The sequence below is a fragment of the Electrona antarctica genome, assembly GCF_951216825.1.
Source record: "Electrona antarctica genome assembly, chromosome: 14".
Lineage (NCBI taxonomy): Eukaryota > Metazoa > Chordata > Actinopteri > Myctophiformes > Myctophidae > Electrona > Electrona antarctica.
Genome location: NC_136795.1, coordinates 46,103,011 through 46,128,742, shown reverse-complemented (window position 1 = coordinate 46,128,742; position 25,732 = coordinate 46,103,011). Strand labels below are relative to the sequence as shown.

Sequence of the window (25,732 nt, the reverse complement as noted above, 5' to 3'; positions counted from 1 at the left end):
TACCATACAGACGTTTGATTTGATTCATTACATAGTAAGGTGTGTTAATAGTCTAGGGCTCTAGGCCCTCCTATATACAGGTTTGTTTTTCCTTAAACAAACATTAAAAATGCCATTGAAATGGACAGAGTTTAATGTTTGTTTTGTCCATGTTTTTTTTTTTTGTATTTGCAATAAATTTTTTCACCCAGTGTCAATTATCTAATGTAATCCTGAGTGCTACACTTCCTCTGCCAACCTTGGAGGGCAGCGGACTGACCTCATGCTTCCTTCTATGCATGAGGAGCCCAAGCTGCTTCTTTTCGCCTGACAGGGGGGAGTTTCACGTTATTCCGACCAGTTCCTTTCCCCTCCATCGGGCGCCCCGGCTGGCCAGGGGGAGGTAGTTTAGAGATCATGATTACTCCATGTTTATTGTGAGGGTACCTCGCCTAGAGGACACAGGGAGAACATGCAAACTCCCCACAGAAGGGCCCTTTCGGCACTGATGACGCGGAGGAGAGAACACACCCCCATCACGCACAGCGTCCCCAGCGGGAATCGAACCCAGGACCTTCGAGCTGTGAGGCTACCGCACTACCGACTGTGCCACCGTGCCCCCTCGTCCATGTTTGTTTTGTGTGATAATTACGTCATAAAAGATGTATACATTGGTAGCGATGTTGGAAGATGATAACAGCGCCCCTCACTTCACACGAGAGTGATTTTTGAATAATAGGACCACAATGGAAACATTGTACATCCCTTTAGCCTAAATGTCTTACTGTACTTCCGTGCCCAATCAATCAATCAATCAATCAATCAATCAATCAATCAATCAACCAATCTTTATTTGTAACATTGCGTCCAGGCGGACCCAGACGTGTCATCGCAGAGTTGGGGCCACGACGTGGACATGTTCGTAGAGACCCCTGACTATGACCTGATCTGCACCATATGTCAGGGGGTCCTGAGGTGTCCCGTGAGAACCGCGTGTCACCACATCTTCTGCAAGAAATGCATCTTACAATGGCTGAAGAGGTACGCTCGTCTCGTCTATACACTCTCTACCACCACCTCACCAGAAAAACACCAACACCGTGGATTCATAGAACTATAGGGAGAAGAATGCATGCAACTTCAACCAAGTCACGGTTGAAGATTGTCCATCCAAACTGAGAAGGTTTATCAGTATATGGCTTCTGGCTTGGATTTTGCGTTTGTCTGCTAGGACCAGGGGTTCCCAAACTTTTTCGTGTCAAGGACCCCCAAATTGACGCTAATTAGCCTGCGGACCCCCATTTGAAAAGACATGCCAGGGACCTCCATGAGAGAATAATTTTACGGTCTACGGACAGATTTAATGGCATTTCTTTCTCTTGGACCCCCGATTTATATTGTAAAACCACTGTTAATTTAACTCTGAGAGTGTACAAATGGAACCAAATGGAGCCGTTAGGGTCCATTTGGTTCCATTTGGACCCCGGACCCCACTTTGGGAACCCATGTATAGACAGTCAGATATGTTGTAGGTTCGAATCCACCGTGGTACATCCGGCTTTGGCAAGCGTCTATATATACGAAAGCCGGGTGGGGAGGGGTGATATCACTGTGCATATTCCTATATGGGGTGGGGCGGCCCCTGTCAGTATAGAGCATCGTAGTCCCGCCCCCTTCCATGGACCAGGAAATGAATCCCAATGCATTTTTCCCATAGACATTTCTTAAAGTATTTATTTAAAGACGGTTACACCGTGGACAAAGCCAACTCGAGTCGTGACAACTCATGACAACACAAACAATATTTTGGACCAAACAAATAATTACAAAGAAGAAAAACAACAAAAAAAGTGTTGTAACCTGCCGTTTTTTTCTTCTTTCTAATTATTTGTTCGGCCCAAAAATTGTGTTTGTTGTCATGATTTGTCACGACTCGAGTTGGCTTTGTCCGCGGCGTAAACGTCTTTAAATAAATACTTTCTGAAATGTCTATGAGGAAAATGAACGGAGAATCATTTCCTGGTCCAGGGTAGGGGGCGGGACTGCGACGCTCTATAGGGTAGTGTTGGATGGTAGGATTAGAATAAAGGCTCTACGACGTCCTCGCAGTGGGGGCTCCTCACTGGCAGATGAGGAGTCAGTATAGGATGCAACAGCAGCGAATCAAATGGCAAAAGCGACTAAATTGGACGCACGCACGCACGCACACACACACACACACACACACACACACACACACACAGAGGAGAGCAGAATGCATTCTAACCATACTACTACTGAGAATGTTTCTCAACACCTCATCTCTCCATTTCTCCCTTCTAGGCAGGAGACGTGCCCCTGCTGCAGGAAGGGTGTTAACCATAACTTGATCTTTGTCATGTTCAAGTTGAGTAAATCCATTGGACGGCTAAAGGTCAAGGTAAGAAATATAATATACATCTTACAGTTCTGGACTACACAGCACTGCAGCCAAAAATACTTTTAAGGCAGCGACCCTCCTCCAAAGTGATATATTTTTTAACTGGGGGATCCCCCGCCCTGACAAACACCTGGAATTGTAGGCATACTGTACATATACACATTTAGTTTGACTATAGTTTCCATAGAGAGATATTGTGAAAGTAGCTTCAAAGCTTGTAGATTGGCTATTTTCACAATGTCTTACTTATATTTGACATAAATGGGCAGATACCCATAGGCTGTTATACAGTATGTTGGTTTGTTTACTGTTGAGTGAGAATTCCATGCTAGAAGGTTTTCTTACCTTTATTTGTGGTTGTTACGTCCAGGTGTTATTTTGTGCAAAAGTGTATTATTGGCTATTTCCCCTAATATAAGCCCTCAATGGGGGTTGGGTTTTTGTGCTAATTTGCTTATTTCCATCGAAAATAAGTAGTAAAGTGTGCCACTTGGGACACTATTTACATTATGAAGAGAGGATACTGTATACAAAAGCAATTGATTTTTGAGCGATGGAAAAAGGTGAATTAGCACAACACCCCAATGCCCCATTGAATTCAATGCAATTCAATTCATTGAGGGCTTATATTAGGGGACATAGCCAATAATGCGCTTTTGCACAAAATAACACCTGGACCTCTTTGGTGGGGACGTAACAACTACAAATAAAGGTAAGAAAACATTCTAGCATGGAATCATCTGTGGGCACCCCCTCAGTTTGGAAACCATTAACCCATTTTGGGGCGGGAACCCCTTTTGGTGTTTTAAACATTATGTTATTATTTAGCTATTGAAAAATAGCAGATCTACAAGCTCGTAGGTCTGCTATTTTTGAAAAATCTTGAAAATGTGGCGCAAATCTTATATATTCTTTCAGAGTGAACGTTTTTAACTCATATCTTTGCTCCTGGGAGGGTCCCTGGAACAACATATTTCCAAGTGGGGATCGGGCGGCCAATTACATTTTTGGGTGGTCCTTGACATGAATGAAATAGAAACATAGGGTTTTTCAGCAAAACCGTCAGGATTTAAAAGGCATTTTTAATCTCATTCATCTCATTTCTGGCCAATATGCAGTGCAAGAACGAGATCCGCGGCTGCCCGGACACCCTGGCGCTGTCGGAGCAGTACTGCCACAGCATGGCCTGCCTGTTCGAGCTCATCCCCTGCCCCTACCAGGGCTGCCGGGCGCAGCTGCTCCGCAGGGACCTGGACGCGCACGCCCGCAACTGCGACCACTGGCGCCAGCCCTGCCACATGGGCTGCGGCACGCTGCTGTCCCACCGCACCGAGACGCAGCACAACTGCTACAAGCAGCTGAGGCAGGAGTACGAGGCCCGCCAGAGGAACCACAGGTATAGAGGGTATGCGTGTGACATCATCATCAAACCAGGAAGTTATGCAGGAACGCCTACTGAGTGGCAAAAACTACTTTCCTGGCCTTGACAGCCCATACATCCAAACAGAAAAGTCCTATCTGACTGCATTAAACAACATTAAACAATGTTAAACTTACTTGGCATGTTGCTTTGCCACTCGATTTGCCACTCGATGTGCCATTCACTTTAAGCATGCGCATACTCTCTATACTGTCTGTAGGCCAGGGAGGGCATGATGCGGCCGGGTTCTCAAGCTTTTTCTGTCTGTTTTGATTTTAGTTTTAGTCACAGGGCTCCATTTTCGTCACCGCTAAACCCCTTATCCCTAAACCTTTTTTTTGTTTTACTATTTTGAAAAACATTTTTGAATAGTTCAACTAGCCAATCTACATTGACACGTTGTGAGCTTGTAGACTGGCCATTTGAACTATTTAAAAATGTTTTGCAAAATAGTAAAAAAAAAAAGGCAAAGAAGTTTAGGGATAAGGGGGTTAGCGGTGACGAGAATGGAGCCCATAGTCTAGTTTTAGACTATGGGTCTAAAATCTAGCAGTAGATTGGCTAGTTTAACTACCGGTATTCAAAAATGTTTTGCAAAATAGTAAAAAAAAAGGCAAAGAAGCTTAGGGGGTAGGGTTTTAGCGGTGCCCTAAATGTCATAAGATTTTAGTCGACTAAATCTACAGTTGATTTGGTTGACTAAAACGTATTTTGGCGGGCCTTGAGGCCGTCGTAATGACTGATTTTACACTTGCTGAAAATAGTTGATCTACAACAAGCTCACAACGCGTCGCAGCACGTAGATCGGCTATTTTCAGAATGCAAACAATTCTAAAATGACTTATACTGGATCTCTTGTCAACTAGTCCCTCCCTAACGTTTTAGTCTAGTTTTTTATCTGTTGACGAAATTGTCAATACATAAAAGTCTTAGTTTTAGTCATCATGGTTTACTTTTCATTTAGTTTCCATTTAGTTTTCGTCAGTGAAAAAAGGTAGTCGACGGACATTTTTCGTCTTAGTTTTAGTCGACGAAAACAACACTGCTGTGATCTCGACGCAAAGCGGGTGCCTATATGGGCTATAGTTCCAAACATTGGAACTATCCCATTGAGATAGAATGAGCACTTCCGCATTCCATTGTTACAATGGGGGAGTCAACGCTAACTGTCGCCACTCTCTTACTATATTACTCTGTGTGACACCAACTTAACTTAACCTATTTTGGAGCGGGAACCCCTTTTGGTGTTTTAAACATTATGTTATAATTTAGCTATTGAAAAATAGCAGATCTACAAGCTCATAGCGCGCCACCGAGTGGCGCGCTACGAGCTTGTAGGTCTGCTATTTTCAGAAAACTGGAGGATTTAGAAGATTTTTTTTAAATTTCGAGGTCAGGCCTAAATGGGTTAACTCCCCCCCTCCACCACCACAGGGCCATCGCCGCTGCCCTGCAGAGGAAGATGAGGAGAATGCAGAGCACCATGGCCCACATGAAGAGGCAGATCGGCCTGATCTGTGAGAGCCTGGAGGTCATGGATGACCTGGAGGAGGTGGCGGAGCCGGTGGAGGAGGAAGACCACCAGCACCAGCACCATCATCACCACCAACACCTCCGCCTGGGGGAGGGGGGCAGCGCTGGTGGTAGTCCCAACGCCTCCGCTGCAGCCGGGACCCCATGAGCAACGGCAGCGGCTCATAAAGAAGACATGAGGAGAGCTGTTGTTTTTTCTTTTTTACTGAAAGTGGTTCTTCTCAGACTGACCGTTACATTTCAAGGACCCTCACAGTTTGGTTATGCATTGATAAGGCTACGTACGGACGCCCATAACTCTTGAGTGTACAAAATGGAACCATACGGGTCCAATTTGGGTTCCATTGTGTACACTCTCGGAGTCACAGATCTGTATAGGTTAATTTTGTTTCTGTCAATTTTACTATAGAGGGTATGCGCGTGACATCATCATCAAACCAGGAAGTTATGCAGGAACTCCTACTGAGTGGCAAAAAACTACTTTCTGGCCTTGACAGCCCATACATCCAAACAGAAAAGTCATATCTGATTGCATTAAACAACATTAAACAATGTTAAACTCACTTTGCCTGTTGCTTTGCCACTCGATGTGCCATTCACTTTAAGCATGCGCATACTCTCTATAGGGACCACCTGGAACTCACTTGAGAACTACTGGGGTTGCCCGGGCCGGACCCCACAAGAACCACTGGTGTGGTTGTGCATGCCGCATGCGTGCATGCTTGTGTGCAATTCATTTTTAAAATGTCCATGGTTGTTGTTCTCTTTTGAAAGTGTGTTTCAGATATTTTTTTCAATCCTTTATTTACCCAGGGTAGTAGCTGAGCACAAGTGCTCATTTTCAGCAACGCCCTGCACATAGAGACACACAGACAGACACACACATTAAAACGTGGGAGCTGACCATCAGTAGCCTACAACCACAGTCTTATACTGTTGGCCACTAAGCAGCTCCACTGGAGCAGTTGGGGGTTCAGTGCCTTGCTCAAGGGCACTTTAGCGGTGTTGGGTGAGTGATGACAATCACTTCCCAACCCAGATTTTTCCTAACCAACCTTTCGGCAACAATGGCGCTCCTCTAGCCCTTAGGCCACAGCTGCTGCCCCAAAATGTGGGCAGGTATATAAATTGAAATGTTTGAATTTGTGACAAGTTGTCATGTTGCTTTGCCACCTCGGTGAATAAAGGAATGATCACATTGTTTCCTCATATTCTTAACATATTATGATACAGTACTACACAGTAGTGTACGCACTGTACAGCATAATTCATTGTAGTGAGGACCTGGGATATTTCACTGACAAACATAGCTAATAATAATAATAAATTGTATTTATAACGCACTTTACATTTGAAGCAAATCTCAAAGTGCTACAAGAAGAAGAATAAGATAAAATAATGCATGATTAAATAAAAGGACTAAAATTAGCACAAATCATGCATTTCATGGTATACTGCTAAAAGGATTAAAAGTACACCGGGCAACTAATGGTCCAACTGGCCAAATGCTGTATACTGTATTCTCATAGCAACTAATGCTAGTGTGTGTTCGTTAATAGGGGTCTCCCCAGTCCATAAACCAGGTTGGACTCAGGATACAAATTCCATCCGATGAGCGAACTCCTACAGTATATATTTAACACGTTACATTTGAAAAGATGCAAAAAAAAACAACACAGTTTAACCTAGTGGATGAAAATGTAACTCACTTGAAAAAGTACCAAATGTAAAGATCTACACTGGCTTATTTGGAATGTTGCTTATTATAGCAGCACCTCTTACAGTACAGACTACATGATTAATCCCCTCTACATCAGTAGCATTCTGATTACATTGCAGTGTACTCTGCTCGTTTCACTGTCATTGCAAAATCACAGCATTTTCACATTTTACCAGTTATTTCCCCTTGGCCTTAAAGGCCTAAACATCCCAATGTAGGTTCTCAACCTTTTCAGTCCTGATGCGACAAGCATTTGTTTTGACTCTTGATCCAGAAATCATTGCGAAAATAGCCAATATACAAGCTCACTTGCAGGTCTATTATTTTACAACTTGGCCACTGACCAGTTTAGTTTGATTGCAATTGATGCAGTGATGGCATGTTATCCATTTTTTTGGGGGGGGGGGCTCAGACTACCATATTCTCAGGGGAGGGAAATGTACTACAAATATCCAACCTTCCACAACATACACATCATCCTTACTGCAACTCTTCTACAGCAGTGTTATCAAATTGCATGGAGGTCCCCAGATGATTCATTTAACAAACTAACATACAGCTTTAATGTAAATAGGCAGGGTATCTGCACATTTCTCAAATGTATGGACTAGAGTTGATAACTACAAATTGAAAGACAAATCACAACTGTGAAGTGAGGGGCACTCTTAAAATACATCTCAATCCGGCCAATCACAATTTGCGTACTCACTTCACTTTTTAATCCTCAATACGTACTTTGCCTAGCCAAATCAGGGCTATTATTCACACAGGTGGTAGCCTAGCATCCCTCAAAAATGGGACCACTTACTGCATCAAAAGTAATCAAGAAAATCTAACATTGGCCAAGAGGCAAACATGACAGTTTAAAACTTTACACAATATTTATCTGTGGAACCTAGAACTGCAAGGACTCAACTTCCAATTCAAAGTGCTACCTCCAATTTATAAATCCCATGTGAATGTCTGCTTCATGTAGAGACTAGAGATGATGGATGCGTACACAAAATAAAATGATTAAAAGAAACACACACAAGACTTGTTTACAGTGGCGTTTCAGAACATTTTATTCTGTAAAAAAACAAACATTATTTTTAGGAGGGTGGGACAGGAGGTGTAGTCCTCGCCACGGACACCCTTGTGTGGGTCTTTGCCAGATGGTCGGTGAACTCCTGTGAAACAATAAACGTAAAGTCAGTTCCATCATCCCAGCTCACATTAACATGATCGGAAAAAACATGTAATCAAATATTAAAATGCATTTGATGCTCATGTCATTATGCAACACATTGTGAGCACATTGATCAGTGTAAAATAGTCTTTGTACCCATTCAGACTTTTTTTTTTTTTTTTTTTTTTTACACATACAACATAAGTTTCAGATTTATGTTCTGTAGAAGGCTTTTTTTCCCTCGATTTTGTCCATTATAAAAATCTACCAGAATAATTTTGCATGTTCTGTGATTGATAGAATTGCTAAGGAATGTATTGACAGTATGAGCCCTGACGGGAAGGAAACGCTGGACTGTACCAACCTGGTAGGGAGACTTGGTGAAGATGGTCTCCTTCCACAGGTCAGGGGTCAGGTAGCTGTAAGTCTTTGAGATCGCATCAAAGGTTGCTTTGGCTGCAAGAGACAGGAGAACAAGTGTTAGGGTCGGGGCCGAGAGCAGTGAAGCGCTCCCGAGTGGGATCCTAACTTCCTACTAAAGGTACAAAGTTGTGTAGAGTACAGAAAAGGGGAACAGAAGAGACCACTATGCAAGGCCATTCTGCCGTGCATTAAATATACTCGTTACTGTCTCTCCTTCGTAAGTCAGCATCTCCACTGTACAGGTGAAGCTGGGCAGAGCAGGAGAATTGTGTACAAACATTGGTTTGCGTTTACAATGCTTGAATTGTTAAAGACATGTGAATATCATGTCGGGTGGAAACCTCATAGCAAAGGCAGCAGATCCACAAGCTCTTCGCAACACATTTTTTAAGCTTGCAGATCTGCTACAGTTCAATATCGCCTAAAAAAAACATCTCAAGTGATCCTTGGACCATCAAGTAATTCTCACCAAAGTTGCCCAGCGTGGCAGTGCACCCCCTGGCGGATGTGTAGCAATCGTCTATACCGGCCATCATGAGCAGTTTCTTGGGAACGGGGGCCGACACGATGCCGGTACCACGGGGGGCGGGGATCAGACGCACAAGGACCGAGCCGCAGCGGCCCGTCACCTTGCAGGGCACTGTGTGGGGCTTGCCGATCTTGTTACCCCAGTAGCCTCGCCGGACGGGCACGATCGACAGCTTGGCCAGGATGATGGCGCCGCGGATGGCGGTTGCCACTTCCTTGGAGCACTTGACGCCCAGGCCCACGTGACCGTTGTAGTCACCGATGGCGACAAAGGCCTGCAAAAGACACACGATATCAGTATGGTTTACGAAGCCAATCAGATGAAGACTTAATTGTTGTGACTTGCACTGAAAATAGCCGATCTACAAGCTCACGACGCATGGCATTCACAATGCGTCGAGAGCTTGTAGATCCGCCATTTTCAGCGCACGACAGTTTTACAACAGTGCAGCATAAATAGAAGCATTAACGGCTCACCTTGAACCTGGTGCGCTGTCCGGCCCTGGTCTGCTTCTGGACAGGCATGATCTTCAAGACCTCATCCTTCAGGGCAGAGCCCAGGAAGAAGTCTATGATCTCAGACTCCTGGAAACAAATGTCACAAAAGTGTCAAAGTTAAAACTTAAAGCCCTACAAGACCGAGTGTGATCCTAACTTCCTACTAATGGTACGAAGTTGTGTAGCCCCTCTCGGAACCCTCGTAAAAGGTTTCTGACATTTGGATGTTTACCTTTTACGGAGGGTCCCTTCTCAGTTGTCGCCCGCAACATGGCGATTCTGGGATACACACGGACTTGGCCTCGCATATGTCCTTCCTGCGCTATTTGAGTGATGGTTATACGTCTCTAAAGAAGCATATATCAGCAATAGGAGACAACGGAAACCTCAGCGAACGGTGAAGAAGCCGTTAAGTATTTTTTAATCTTTGTTAGACCGTTTTGGCAGCTCTGAAATTCTCTGAAATGTCCCGCCTCCCTGGCTAGCTGCACGTCCTAGTTACTGCCTCTGATTGGCATACATGCAGGATGTTTTTCAGAGCTGCCAAAACGGTCTAACAATAAAAATACTTAACGGCTTCTGCACCATTCGCTGAGGTTTTGTTGTCTCCTATTGCTGATATGCTTCTTTAGAGACATATAACCATCACTCAAATAGCGCAGCAAGGACATATGCGAGGCCAAGTCCGTGTGTATCCCAGAATCGCCATGTTGCGGGCGACAACTGAGAAGGAACCCTCCGTAAAAGGTAAACATCCAAATGTCAGAAACCTTTTACGAGGGTTCCGAGAGGGGCTAGAAGTTGTGTACGTGTAGAGTACAGAAAAGGGGAACAGAAGAGACCACTAGGCAAGGCCATTCTGCCGTGCATTAAATATACTCATTACTGTCTCTCCTTCGTAAGTCAGCATCTCCACTGTGCAGGTGAAGCTGGGCAGAGCAGGAGAATTGTGTCAAAGTGTCAAATTGTGTCAAAGTTAAAACTTAAAGACCTTCCATCTCTAGACAGCAAACCAAGAACATATTTATTGTTAAGAGTAAGACACAATTTGGTCATTTAGTCCAGAATTTACTGTCCAGTGAAAAACTAATCAAAATACCCTCTTGACCAATGTAATGGTTAAAATAAAGTGACCACTGTTTACCTTGATAGGCAGAGAGTACAGGTAAATCTCCTCCAGGGACTTGATCTTCATGTCCTTGACAAGGCGGCCCAGTTTGGTGACTGGAACCCACTGAGGAGGTGACAAAATGCATATTTAATTTAAACAGTTAAGTGTTCCTTTATAACATGGCAAATTGGCAATATGTGGTCACATTTAGTCACTGGAAGCTCCCCCCATTTCAATAACTACAAAAATGGCCAAGCTACAAGCTCACAACGCCTGGCAGCGAGTTTGTGGATCTGTCATCATGCCATTTGACAGTTCAGACTCAATTTCTTATAATTTTAGCACAAGCATGATTAACATCCTCGCAAATGCTCAACACAAGCACAAATATGGGGCTGCATTCATTATTATTCTACTGTAACGCCGTCAAAAGGTGGAAAGCCCAACCATCACCCGTCAAAAAGTAGGACTACCCTAAGCTCCCTTCAAAACAGCCATAAAATAACCTGTCTGCCATTTGCAACTGGCCCTAGAGAAGTCTTCTAGTTCTAGCGTACCAAAATAAATTACCCACAATGTTTTCTGTAAACGTACATACATTGTATGGCTCCTACTATCGTTTTCTTAATGTATAACTCACCTCCTTGTCCTCGGACTTGCCGCCCCGGGCTCCACGGCCCCTGCCGCGGCCTCTGCCGCGTCCACGGCCGCGACCACGGCCCCCGCCGCCGAAACCTCCACGGAAACCTCCTCTATCACCGGCGTTGTCCGCCATTTGCTGTTGGCACACAACAACATGGTACAATTCACAACAAGGCCGGACTTTTAAACGGCTTTAATTCAAAGTATTTCTGTCATTATATGCGCAGTTGCGCATTAAGCATGTTGAGTGTTCTGTTCACAATGCACACGAGCATCACCGCCATGTTTTTGGCTATTGGCCATGTTAATTTAACATTATCCGATCAAAGTCAATTAATAACGGGACCCAATGGTTCTAAAAGGTTCAATGATAACTTATTTAACAATTTCCATGCGTTTAATGGACGGATTGAGTAGATAATTAGAGGATTGTATGGAAGTGACAGCTCTGTACATACCCAGCACACACGACTTACGTGATGTGTAAGAATAGGAAGAAGACCGATGACCAGTTCCGGTGGGCTTTTATACCAGTGTGTTATCGCGATACTTCCTTCTCGAGCAGACCGGACATGGAGTTGGGAGAACTCTGGTAGAATTGCGCCCTCTGCTGGTCATGTTTAATTGCTGCAGTGCTCAGTTTGATCAATAGATTGCTGCTATATTCTCTCCCCCACCATTTTCTTATCCTTGTCTACATTCAAATTTTCATAAGCACAATTTGTATGTATGAAACCACAGGATAGATTCAGTAGAAAGAAATTAACTAGGCTACTTCCCACAGAAATACCACCGTACATGTTTGTGCCAATGACCCACAGATTGATTTATAAATTTAATTGGCCGCAGCACCCCCCCCCCCCCCATCTGAAAATGTTTTGCAGGTTTGTGCTAGACGTGCTTTTCTTTTTATTCAAAATGTTTTCAAAAATAGCAGAAGTGGTGCGCTTGAGCTTGTATATCTGATATGCTTGAATAGCCAACATTTAATGTATAAAGTGGTTAAAATGATCGTCATCATAGTTGTATTCCTCACCCCCAGTATAGAACCCTAGGGTGGTTCTCAAACTTTTTCATGTCAAGGACGCCCACATTGACATTTATTAGCCCGCAGACCTCCATTTGAAAAAGTTATGCCAGGGAGTCAGGGACCCCAATAAGAGAAGAGTTGTGTGGCTCTAGCAGTGATTCTCAAACATCTTAATTTCAAGGACCCCCAGTTTGACATGCAGAGTCTACAGGCCCCCATTTAATGGAATTTCTATCTCTATAGTAAAATCAATGTAAATTTAACTCCGAGTGTACAAATGGAACCATTTGTACACTATCTGAGTTACAGCCCCATAAGGGTCCATTTTGGTTCCTAACTATCATTTAGCTGGGGACCCTGGGTCCCCGGACACTACTTTGGGAACCACTGCCCTAGGGTACTCAATATTAACCATCTGATGACTCCCAGATTACTTTAAAAGTCCTACCATGCGTACGAGCCCTTAAGTTGTTGAAGCCACCTCTCCCTCCCTCCCTGAAAAACAAAGCTGGGAGTAAAAATGTATTTGTCCATGACAAAGAAAGCTTCAAGGATGTCAGACTTGACATCGTCTGCATAATCCCTAAAATATGGTGACATTTGTTATGTAAAGAGGTTTATAATCCCCGGCTATGACTAATAATCTTCAAAAAAAACATAGATTTTTTTTGTCCACTTTTGTTTTTTTGTCTCCACCAGGCCGAAGGCATGGGGAGAGAGTATGTTTTGCACTCCGTCCGTGTGTGTGTGTGTCCATCCGTGTGTCCGTGTGTCCTTCCGTCCGTCCGTTACCAGCTAATCTCTGGCACCGTTAACCCGGTCGATGCCAAACTTTGCACACACACTCCCTGGATGCCAACGATGAACCTCTGCCCCACATTTTCCAGAACGGCCTGTTATAGCGCCACCATGAGGCAGCTTTTCACATGTTTTACCTAAAACTGCACCGATCTGCGTGAAACGTTGCATGCACACTCCCTAGAGGCCAAGGACAAACCTTTGACCTGCATTTTCCGCATCTGCCTTTTATAGCGCCACCAGGAGGCCGACTTTTGTAAAACACATTTTTTGATATTACTCCTCCAGATTCTGTCCAAAAATCTCACAAATCGTTACAGAGTATCTCTATGGTCATGTGCTCAAGTCGGATCTGTCCCATATTTCATATTCCATCCTAATTGGCTATAATTGGCTTTCACAGTTTGCAAGATTGCCCCGTTTTGAACAAAAGCCTCAAATCATGAACGCAGCATGCAATTTACGTGAAATCTTTCACACATTTTCCTACTAGGCTGAGGAATATATCCCACCCTTTTCACATTGGCCTGTTATAGCGCCACCAACAGGTTGATTTTTGCAAAACACATTTTTGGAACAAAATGCCTCAAATCATCCAATTGCCATCAAAGGCAAACATGTTTATATTACTCCTAAACATGTTGCCAAACATCTCACACAGTCCTATCCTCCTGGTGGAGACCTGTGCCCAGAAGGGCACTTTTTCTAGTTTACTTCTGTTCTGTAAAGCGACTTTGGGTACCTAGAAAAGCGCTAAAATCATATATATTATTTATAATAATAATAATTATTAGGTTACCAGGTTTAAGGCCACTGTACGGATATCTTACTTGAAGAAAAAGCATTCATTAGATCATCAACACTGGATGTACAATAAATGAACACAGCAGCACACCATTTGTCCCATAAAGATTTATTTTACAGTAGTACATTAAATACAAGAAGGGAAAAGCTTCAGAACATGAAATCAGTTTATTAGGCCGTTTGAGCCTTGGCTGCCGCCTCGATCATTCTCTCCTTTTGCTTCATCAGACATTTCCTTCCACTTGCGTATGCTCCCAGGTCAGCATCTGCAAGCACATGAACATCAACATGTTGAATGAGAGGGGTGAATTCTTCTTATTCCCTTCTGCACAGTCAGGACTGAGGACAAGACTCACCGTCCTGTCACTCACTGTCTGAAAACTCACCTCTTCAGATTCCACTCCTTATTTACTACTGACTACTTCATACATCTACTATACTGTATTTCAATAGATGCTAGTAGTTACACTAGACATACAGTTAAGTACGTCGTGTTGTAGCACTTACATATTTCCCATGCAGTCTTATGCAAAGGTGAACATTTAGACAGATGCCACGTTCATTTGTTGACCTGGCATCCTATAGTTTGTGCACAGATTATATATATTGTAAGAGCCATTTGAGCCATGCATCTATTCTGTGCTGTCATTGAAGGACTTGCCAATCAAGGCCTTGGTTGCCATGGTTACAGGGAGGGGTATTTAACCCTGGCCCTAATCAGGTGCAGGTGTTGCTGACATGCAAAGGCAAACAGTTTTTAGACTGTGTTTGGAGGGCTCATTGTCTACCGGTATATTCTTTTGACTTGTATGTTTATTTATATGTAAAAGTATAGGGCTTTGGCAGCTAATAAATATACTTCAACTGAATGGACATCACTTTCCTGGAGCACACGTCATAACTTCAATCCTGGCTGTTGGCAACCAGTACCGCCTAATAATGGGCTTTAGGCGCTACATATATTTTTTTAATATTATACTGTTTAGAAGGTGTAGGTTCTTGTACACAGTATGATCCAATTTACTAAGGCACTACACTGTCTCTCTGCATTTGACAGTGTTTACCGTGCTTACTGTAAGTCGCTCTGGATAGAGAGCGTCTGCTAACTGGCCATATTGTAAATTGACTTTTCCATTTGCCCTGTCGTCAGTGGACTAGGGTTCATGTCATGTACTCTGATCTCGCACTTTTTAACCCATTTACCGCTAGCATTAATTAATCCCTCGATCGTGTACTGCCAGGGTTTTATAGTGCGTAACACTTACTTTGAAGAGCCAAATATCCCTAATCGCATGTTCCTGTGACAAACTGCTGTGTGTGGTGTCTTCACCGGTTGTTGTTCTCTCGGTCGATGGTGGATAAAGCCGACCGCGAGTATCACAGCGCCTGCTACAGGCCGTTGAAAACGCTTGTCTGGGCCAGAAACTGCCCCTCAATGTCGTTTCTGAGATACAGGGCTTTGAATGCAGGGCTTAGAATGGAAGTGGATGCGCGCGCATCTTCAAAATGGCTGCGGCCATTGTGTGTTTTGTGTCCCAGAGTATTGTTTGCGGTAGCAAAAATCAGCTAGCCATCGAAACCGATCAAAAAGCGATTAAACAATTCGAACACGAAAAATTGGCGGAGCAGTTAGAAAGAGTAGGTTCTCGTTTTCCTCGTGCCCGGCGGCAGGACGGTTAAGTTGATATAAATAAAAGCATCTGTGACAGCCACTTATTTTAGGCCCGACGTCGAAATAAAAAAAAACGTTCGCTCTGAAAGAATATATATTCAAAGATTTGTGCCGTATTTTTACGATTTTTCAAAAATAGCAGACCTACAAGCTCGTAGCGCGCCACCGAGCTTGTAGATCTGCTATTTTTCAATAGCTAAAGTATAACATAATGCTTAGTTAAAACACCAAAAGGGGTTCCTTTCCAGAATGGGTTAAGTTGATCTGAATAAAAGCATCTGTGACAGCCACTTCTTTTTTTTAAGGAATTTAAGAAAACAATACATGTCGTCAGTGTAATATCGCATACGGTATTTAAATTCTATATAAACTATGTTTATAATATAAACTGTTATATCTTTGGAATAGTAGAGAATAGGTTTGCAGAGGAAATCTTGAAAAAACAAGAAGGTGGCTGCACACGCCAATAGCCAGAGTGCCAATATTTTATTAGGACGTAGCAGGTTAAGACAAATGAATCCAACGTTTTGGCGGTTCAGCCTTCATCAGGGAATCAGATATAACCATCAGATATAAAGGTTTGCCTTTTTTTTTTAAGGATTTCATCACGATTGGTTCTTTGCCTATAGAGCGCCGCAGTCCCGCCCCCTTTCATGACGACACCAGGCCCAGGAAATAGTTCCCAATGCATTTTTCCCATAGACATTTCAAAGCGTATTTATTTAAAGACCTTATAAGCGTCGTACAAAGCCAACTCTTGTCGTGACAAATCATGACAACAGAACAAACACAATATTTTGGACCAAACAAATAATTACAAAGAAGAAAAACAAAAAAAAGTGTTTTCTTCTTCTAATTATTTGTTCAGCCCCGAAAAATTTTGTTTGTTGTCATGATTTGTCACGACAAGAGTTGGCTTTGTCCGCGGCGTAAACATCTTTAAATAAATACTTTCTGAAAAGTCTATGAGGAAAATGAACGGGGATTTCTTTTCCGGGTCTCTCGAGGGGGCGGGACTGCGACGCTCTATAATGGCACGGCCAGCGCGCGCACACGCACGCACAGAATACTTACATCGTGAATTGTAGGCCTTGGTGGTGTCTTCGAACAGCTGGAGCTCCTTTGTACAGTTCTGCCGATAACTGTGACCCTCTCTCTGCTGACAGGCTCTCATACGGTCCTGGACCGTCTTCACAATCTCCTGGTCCACCTTGCTGAGTAACAAACAAATCAACAAGGTGCTCAGTGGAGGTACAAAAGGTGCTTCCAAGGGATCAACAAGACTACAGAACAAGAAAAGAAGAGGGGTGATCCGAGCACTACAAAAAAAAGGTAATAAATCAGGAGAGGGAGGATGTAAAAAAAAAGCAAAAAATCAGGGTACTTTATTTTCGATTCCTTAATCCATTTAAGGCCTGACGTCGAAATTTAAAAAAAATCTTCAAAATCCTGAAAAAAAAATCTGAAAAACCTTATGTTTCTGTATCAGTGGTGCTCAATGTTTCACGTCAAGGACCCCAAAAATGATATGAAATTGGCCTCCACCCCCCATCTGAAAATATGTTGTTCCAGGGACCTCCCCAGAAGCAAAGATTTGAGTTAAAATATTCACTTTGTAATAATATATATGATATGAGGCACATTTTCACGATTTTTCAAAAATAGCAGACCTACAAGTTCGTAGCGCGGCACTCGGTGCCGCGCTATGAGCTTGTAGATCTGCTATTTTTCAATAGCTAAAGTATAACGCAATGCTTTAAAACACCAAAAGGGGTCCCCGCCCAGAATGGGTTAAGAGTATACACGCATGTTTAGGTTCACCTCTCTCAAGATAATCAAAGGGACCTCAATACCCTCATACCTGAACAACTCTGCAAAGTGAGTAAAACGCACAGCCGCAACACCACCAGAGGGAGCGACCATGATCTGGTAACTACCTAACCTGACTCCGCCAGATGGGGCAGCAGAGAGTACACTGGGTTCCCCCCTCCTGCTCCCATCTGGGAACTCTCAGGCAGACATGATGCCCAGGCCACAAAACGGCCTGGCCAATCAGCGGCAGCTAGAGGCGGGATCAAGGCATACATAGTGCTCCCAGATGGGAGCAGGAGGGGGGAACCCAGTGTACTCTCTGCTGCCCCATCTGGCAGAGTCAGGTTAGTAACTACCCACATGAAGAACAAACGTGCAAGATTCTCCTCCTACTACTCTGCCACCAAAATGTAGAATGCCCCGACAGGCTGACACCATCCATTCAAATAAAAGAGATGTTTGAAGCACTGGTTTCTTTCTAAATTGGCCAGGGAAAAAAAATCATCTATCAGGAGACCACAAGGGGGAGGCAAATGCAAACTCCCATCAAAGGGAGGTGTCATTCAGTGCCGCCATATTTCCTTTTTCTCCTTTGCACATAATATTGTTCAGTGTACTATTGTGTTAATGTTTATGCTATGTTGATTGTTGATCATGAATTGAATATAATGATAGCCCAATAGGTCAAAATGGGTTATATATATTTTTTAATATTATACTGTTTAGAAGGTGTAGGTTCTTGTACACAGTATGATACAATTTACTAAGGCACTACACTGTCTCTCTGCATTTGACAGTGTTTACTGTGCTTACTGTAAGTCACTCTGGATAGAGAGCGTCTGCTAACTGGCCATATTGTAAATTCACTTATCCATTTGCCCTGTCGTCAGTGGACTAGGGTTCATGTCATGTACTCTGATCTCGCACTTTTTAACCCATTTACCGCTAGCATTAATTAATCCCTCGATCGTGTACTGCCAGGGTTTTATAGTGCGTAACACTTACTTTGAAGAGCCAAATATCCCTAATCGCATGTTCCTGTGACAAACTGCTGTGTGTGGTGTCTTCACCGGTTATAAGAACATTTCGTCCCTGCTTCAACGGGATCAACAAGACTACAGAACAAGAAAAGAAGAGGGGTGATCCGAGCACTACAAAAAAAAAAAAGGTAATAAATCAGGAGAGGGAGGATGTAAAAAAAAAAGCAAAGAAATCAGGGTACTTTATTTTCGATTCCTTAATCCATTTAGGCCTGACAGTTTTCTGAAAAACCTTATGTTTCTGTCTCAGTGGTGCTCAATATTTCACGTCAAGGACCCCAAAAATGATATGAAATTGGCCTCCACCCCCCCATCTGAAAATATGTTGTTCCAGGGACCTCCCCAGAAGCAAAGATTTGAGTTAAAATGTTCACTCTGTAATAATATATATTCAAAGATATGAGGCACATTTTCACGACTTTTCAAAAATAGCAGACCTACAAGTTCGTGAGCTTGTAGATCTGCTATTTTTCAATAGCTAAAGTATAACGCAATGCTTTAAAACACCAAAAGGGGTTCCCGCCCAGAATGGGTTAAGAGTATACACGCATGTTTAGGTTCACCTCTCTCAAGATAATCAAAGGGACCTCAATACCCTCATACCTGAACAACTCTGCAAAGTGAGTAAAACGCACAGCCGCAACACCACCAGAGGGAGCGACCATGATCTGGTAACTACCTAACCTGACTCCGCCAGATGGGGCAGCAGAGAGTACACTGGGTTCCCCCCTCCTGCTCCCATCTGGGAACTCTCAGGCAGACTTGATGCCCAGGCCACAAAACGGCCTGGCCAATCAGCGGCAGCTAGAGGCGGGATCAAGGCATACACAGTGCTCCCAGATGGGAGCAGGAGGGGGGAACCCAGTGTACTCTCTGCTGCCCCATCTGGCGGAGTCAGGTTAGTAACTAGTACCCACATGAAGAACAAACGTGCAAGATTCTCCTCCTACTACTCTGCCACCAAAATGTAGAATGCAAAATGTAGACACGCCATCCATTAAAATAAAAGAGATGTGAAGCACTGGTTTCTTTCTAAATTGGTCAGGGGAAAAAAATCATCTATCAGGAGACCACAAGGGGGAGGCAAATGCAAATTCCCATCAAAGGGAGGTGTCATTCAGTGCCGCCAGATTTCCCTTTTCTCCTTTGCACATACTATTGTTCAGTGTACTATTGTGTTAATGTTTATGCCATGTTGATTGTTGATCATGAATTGAATATAATGATAGCGGTGGCCGAACGGATTGCGGAGCGGTCTTGATACCGGAAGGTCGCCAGTTCGAATCAGCGGTCCGACACGTTAAAATTACCACCGCTGAAGTGCCCTTGAACAAGGCATTGAACCACTACGATGAAATGTTCTATGAGCAGGGCCTGGCTGGAAACAAGTTCTTGAGCTTAGCCCAGATACTCTGGGTAAATATAGTAATCATTTCATTTCATTTCATTTCCACAATAGAAGTCCCCGGCACTATGCTTTTAACCTTAATGTCCGACTGTACCACGACGGCACGTGCCGTTTACATTTCTCACTAATAAAGTATTAAATCAAATCTGGAAATCACCGTTTGCTCTGTGATGATGAAGCATGCTGTGTCATCATGCATACAGTGCAGTGTCACAGAGTGCAATCACAATATATATATATATATTTTTTTAACCCATTTCTCTGAAATGTTTCTATGTCAGTGGTGCTCAACCTTTTTCATGTCAAGGACCCCCAGAATTGTCTCTATTGGGCCACGGACCCCCATCTCAAAATATGTAGTTCCAGGGACCCCCCAGAAGCAAATATTTTTGTTAAAAATGTTCGCTCTGAAATATATAATATTTTTCAAAAATAGCAGACCTACAAGCTCGTAGCGCGGCACTCGGTGCCGCGCTATGAGCTTGTAGATCTGCTATTTTTCAATAGCTAAAGTATAACATGACGCTTGAAACACCAAAAGGGGTTCCCGCCCCCAAAATGGGTTAACCAATACCTCAATATCAATATCAATGGCCTCATAGTAGCAGTAGCAAATCTACTTACTAGTCTCTCCTCCACTGCATCTCAGCCTCGTATTGGCAGAGGAAATCCCCCTCCTGGCAGTCGGTCAGGTCAGGAACACGACGGAACTTCTGGTGGTAGTAGGCGGACTTGTTGCCACCCTGGATCTTCTCCACAGCATCTGGATGGAGCAGGTGTAGATGACACAGCATGGTTATAAGTGATAGGAAGGGCTACATTAGCTCAGTTCATGCTATAGCAGGCCTTTACTTTGGCCCGTCAATGCTTGTGTCTTCTTGTCAGAGTTATAACATTCAATGCTCTAGATTACACCCCACATTGGGGCCAGGGCGTCCTTTCAGCGGTCCCCAACAAAATCAATATCAGTTTAACCACGTATGGACCGTTTTATACTTTGTAAAAGAAATAGTTAAAATAGATTATTATTATTTTTGTTTAAAGATTTATGCCTATAATGATTCTGTAAGAACTAAGAAGAACTTTTATAGGTTTCACTCTTTCTACAGTACAGACAGTTGTCAAATTACATACTAAATCTAATCTAAAAACAAACGTATGTTTGTTGTTAGATTCTTATGTCTGGCACAATATATTTCCAAATGGCCTCCATGCTGTGGCCACGAATATATATATAGGGGTCCTTGACACATACATGTGTGATAACAACTGATCTACATCGTCCAGCAAATCAGGAACTTTTTTTTAAACCAATACATTCAAATTGTAGACCTGGTCAGTTCGTCCAGCAAATCAGGACCCAGTTGTCAGTGTACAATAAAATGCTTTTTGCCCAACTTGCTAAGCATCAAGTTGGATCCAAGTTTATTTCCTGTCAGCTACTAATGTTCACAAACACTGCAACAGGGGATTTTGTTTGTTTGTATTATTACAGATTGATTTGTAGATGGAAATCATGAATCAAAATACAGATCTGTTTTACTCTACCCATCACAGCCAAAACAACAATTCACAACCTTTCATTTGTCTAGTAGTGTTATATAGTCCTTCTGTCAAGGATGATTAAAATACTCAATGTTTTGTTATTAGTGTACCTGTCTAGATACTTCCTTAATGTTAACGAAGTCCACACCCACAACACCAGAGGGAGTGCAACGAACCATGTACAACCCAGATTCGGCACAAACAAGGGACTAAATTATTTTCGCTCCTTTGCCACCAAAATGTGGAACGCCCTACCAACAGTCATTAAGACATGCAAATCCCTTGACTCCTTCAAAACCGCTCTCAAAGGGCACCTACGGATGGCTGCAATTCGAAACTGGCCCCTGTAAAATCTGAATCCCCCCACCCCCTTTTTCCCTCACTGTATATGTTTATTTTCCCTTTTTACCTCCATTATGATGAATTCCTGTTCTGTTCTTTGTCTATATAGAAGTGTCTATTTGTACGTCTCTAAATGTTTTGATGAATTGAACATGGTGGACCCTCTTGTAAACAAGTGTAATGCTTAATTGGGTCGTCCACTCACAGTTAACAGCCTTTGTATTGAGTTTGTGCTTGAAATGTACTGTAATTCTGCAAACTGTTAATAAATATTTCAATCAATCAATCAATCAAGTGTTTGGTGGTAGGGTACTATAGTGGTAGGGTTACACTGTAACACTGTAACACTGTAACCCTACAACCGGTCCGTGTTTACATTCGTACCACTCACTGGCTCAGTAATGTCAGTGAAAACGATAGAAGAATCATCACTGATACTGTCTAATAATAATGCATGACAGATGGACAACGTATGATATCACCATGGCTCTCAACGTGGGTTCTTCAGGGGGTCCCAAGCCCTGAAACATGACTGTAGTACGAGCGTCATGTGAACCAATGGCTAAGGGGGTCCACAGCTCTGGGCCATTATAGCATTAGAGAAGGAGTCTGAATAACACTATGACTATGGACCAGAGTAGCCCGTCTCCGGACCCCCCGGGTTGAGCTCCTTTGGACCTACCACGTAGTCATCAAAATGTCAGAAACTTTAACGTAGGGTTCCGAAAGGAGCTAGGACCAGAGCTAAGGTGGTCACAAGCTAAAAATGATTGATACTAGTTTAGTAACCGACATGGGCTTATAATTGTTGTACTCTCAAGAGTTGTAACTATAAACCTGACTAAATGCGGTGTTATTTACCTCTGAACGTGGTGACAGGCAGATCCACAGAGTAGTAGAATAGTTTGGACACAATATCGGCCGGGTTTGGCAGTCCTGTCTTTTTCTCTACGACCGGCGTCTGGCGAGGAGGCTCCGGGTAGGCGTCCTTATCATAGTCCGACGGCATTTTCACCCTTTTTGTTTTATAAATGTTATATTTTTGGATGAAATAAAGACACACAAATCCTGCAACGACCTCGTCCTCCTTCCGCTCTCCTTTGGAGGTTAGCGCATGCGCAGAGGAGGAAGACTAAACATGGCGGAGGAAGGTCAAAGAAACCCAATCCACTTTCTTATTTTATGCGTTATAATAATGAAGTATTTACAATGTGAACGGTCTGTGAACGGTTTCACAAATATATATTTGATTTTAATTGTTTTACAGTCTTTTTTTTCCTTCTTTCTGCTTTTCCTTGGCTTCAAGTTCAAAGGTAAAAGTTCAGCGCCGGGTAAATTGTTGTAGCGCCGTGGACTGCCAGGAGATGGCGCGGTTAGACTGTTTGAAAATAACCTTATACTTCTCAGACTGCATGACGACAGGAAAGTCACACAGAAGGTTGGGAACCGGTTCAGTTCGGAACCAGTTATTAGTTCATGAGAGACAGACAGAGTGACAGACCTTATGAATTGAGTGGGCAAAACCAAATTGATTATAGGATCAATATAAGTAAATTAATAACCTGGCCTTCCACAGTAGTAGCTGTAAGTGTCAGTGACACTTGGTTCTTCAATCATTTCTTTAGTTTGAAGTTTCTTATTTTCTTTATTTTGTTCGTCTTATTTTGTTACTTCCTGTTCTTGTTCTATGTTAATAGTGGAAGTTTCATGGTGATAACAATTTAATATATAGGTATGGTTTTGCACACTCAATTCATAATTAACGTTCCAATTTTGGAGCTCTGGCTCATGGACTAAGAACCAAAAAGAACTGAACCGGTTCACAACCGGTGGATATATATTAATAACATGTGCAACAATGCAATGAGGCAATATTCTGTTACAAGTAAAAGTCCCGTATTCAGTAAGTTTTACTTGAGCAAAAAGTACATAAGTATATCGGCATTGAAATGTAATGCTGCCTGCAGCTGGTTTTATTTACTTCATGTGCTATAGTTTTCAAAATGGGATCTGGGCCCTGGGGGGGACCCAGGGGAGGATTATCCAATGGGCCTGTTGGGCCCAGGCCCAGGGGCCCCTGAGCTAGGGGGGGGCCCTGAGCTTGAGCCTCTGCACGACGAAGTTGCTGTCACACGGAGGGTCAAGCTCAGGGGCCCCCAAAAAGTGCAAAGTTAATAACAGTTATTAACTTTGCACTTTGTCAGTAATGGGCTTATTCATTCATGTCAATAAAAGAACCCAAAAAGTCCTAAACCATGATATGATACATGTTACTGCAAGTGTTTAAACTCTCAGTTTATCCAAGGCTTCCAGATGGAGGTCTCCAAAAACAACATTAGAATGTTCTAATATCCACGCATTTAAAATGAGCCTCGCTGCTCTTCATCAGTGGTCTGATGAAGAGCCGTGAGGCTCGAAAACGTCATGTCAACTATGGTGTAATGTAGGCCTACTTTAAATACATTTTGAAGCTTTGGAGCTTATTCCAGTGTGCAGACCATATTTTCTTTTCTATTATTTACCTCGGTACAGCACCTGGCGTTTAGTTAGTGGATTGAAGATTGATTGTTTGGAGAATTACAGTACATTTCAAGCACGACTCCATACAAAAACTAGACGACACCATAAAGCATTACACTTGTTTACAATAGGGTCCACCATGTGCTCTATTGTATTTTCCTTTTCATATACATTATAAGAAAAAGTCCTTCTGCACACTATACAATGGACAGGTGCGTCGGATAACTGGAACTGAGAAGTAGAGAACAAAGAATCCCACACACTGTCTTCACTTGAGTTAGATTTATTGAGCAACGTTTCGGTCATTTCGGTCGTCATGCCTGATGAAGGTCTGACGACCGAATCGTTGCTCAATAAATCTAAACTCAAGTGAAGACAGTGTGCGGGATTATTTTTTCTCTCCTTTTCATACAACAATGCCATCATGTTTTTGTGCTGGCTGTCTGTACATCCGTATATAGGCCTATGACGTTCGTCCCAACACCGTGAATGTAAATATCTCAGGGACAACCTTGAGGGGATTTCAAATATAAATTTGAGCTTTTAGTGTAGAGAGACATCGGAAATATGATCAGAGAGAAGGGAGACTAAGGCATGATTCATACTCCTATTTTAGAGGCGAATAAAAGTCGGTTCGGCTCTGTAGAGCCTACAATGTGACGTCCTAAAGTCGGCTCTTCGGTGCTACTGAAAATTTCTGACTAGCCGAAATCATTTCGGCACTACAGCGCCAGCGCCGAAACAGCGGTAAAATAGGAGTATGGTCCCCGCAATTCACAAGGAGTCTGTGCGCCATGCTCATGTGAATAAGGACCATTAGACTGAAAATCCTACGTGTGAAACAATTATGTGTCATTGACCTACAATAAGAGATAACATTTGTCTTGTTATAATAGATTTAGAACATCATTCTATACTGTTTATGCGGGTGGGAAGATATTGGTTACAGTGGAGAGAATGAAACCATTCTCTCATTGAGATAGTGTCTATAGCCGCCGGCAAAACTGCTGTGATTCAGTAGAGCAGCTGCTAGTGAATTGGAAGGTTCCCAGTTCAGTTCACTGCTCGTTAGTTACACTCGTGTTAGTGTCAAAGTGTCCTTGAGCAAGGCGCTTATTAACCCCAAACGGCTCACGATGAGCAGGTTGGTGCCTAGCTTGCTAACTGTTCCTAATTTCACTGGGGACCCCCTGCAACCCCCTCAAGGACCCCTGGGGGTCCCCCCCATTTAAGATAACCACTGTACTAACTGACTGAGCCACCAGGCACCCCTGATGTCTTATTTTTTCTTCTTAAGGAGCCATGCACTCCTCCCTCTCA

The 25,732-nt window shown here is 43.0% G+C and overlaps 3 protein-coding genes across 4 annotated transcripts; 1 reads left to right on the top strand and 2 right to left on the bottom strand.

Annotated features, from left to right (window-relative positions):
- Window positions 1-407: 407 nt before the first annotated feature.
- rnf151 (ring finger protein 151) lies at window positions 408-5,499 on the top strand (the record flags this gene model as incomplete). Its single annotated transcript, XM_079520916.1, has 5 exons — window positions 408-422; window positions 851-1,020; window positions 2,302-2,398; window positions 3,517-3,794; window positions 5,253-5,499. The coding sequence occupies 5 exons, from the start codon at window positions 408-410 to the stop codon at window positions 5,497-5,499; spliced, it is 807 nt and encodes a 268-aa protein (XP_079377042.1).
- Window positions 5,500-8,117: 2,618 nt separating this feature from the next.
- Window positions 8,118-12,018, bottom strand: rps2 (ribosomal protein S2). Of its 2 annotated transcripts, none has more exons than XM_079521376.1 (7): window positions 11,900-12,018; window positions 11,440-11,577; window positions 10,833-10,922; window positions 9,668-9,775; window positions 9,132-9,465; window positions 8,604-8,695; window positions 8,118-8,240 (listed from the first exon to the last, which is right to left on the bottom strand). In XM_079521376.1, the coding sequence occupies exons 2-7, from the start codon at window positions 11,572-11,574 to the stop codon at window positions 8,163-8,165; spliced, it is 837 nt and encodes a 278-aa protein (XP_079377502.1). In that variant the 5' UTR covers window positions 11,575-11,577; window positions 11,900-12,018; the 3' UTR covers window positions 8,118-8,162. The 2 variants fall into 2 exon arrangements, with proteins under 2 accessions (XP_079377502.1, XP_079377503.1); XM_079521377.1 differs by having other exon boundaries at window positions 11,918-11,935.
- A 2,148-nt stretch (window positions 12,019-14,166) lies between these two features.
- LOC306937549 (NADH dehydrogenase [ubiquinone] 1 beta subcomplex subunit 10-like) lies at window positions 14,167-23,022 on the bottom strand. Its single transcript, XM_079521387.1, has 4 exons — window positions 22,754-23,022; window positions 20,630-20,768; window positions 16,820-16,959; window positions 14,167-14,339 (listed from the first exon to the last, which is right to left on the bottom strand). The coding sequence occupies exons 1-4, from the start codon at window positions 22,899-22,901 to the stop codon at window positions 14,245-14,247; spliced, it is 522 nt and encodes a 173-aa protein (XP_079377513.1). The 5' UTR covers window positions 22,902-23,022; the 3' UTR covers window positions 14,167-14,244.
- Window positions 23,023-25,732: the final 2,710 nt, after the last annotated feature.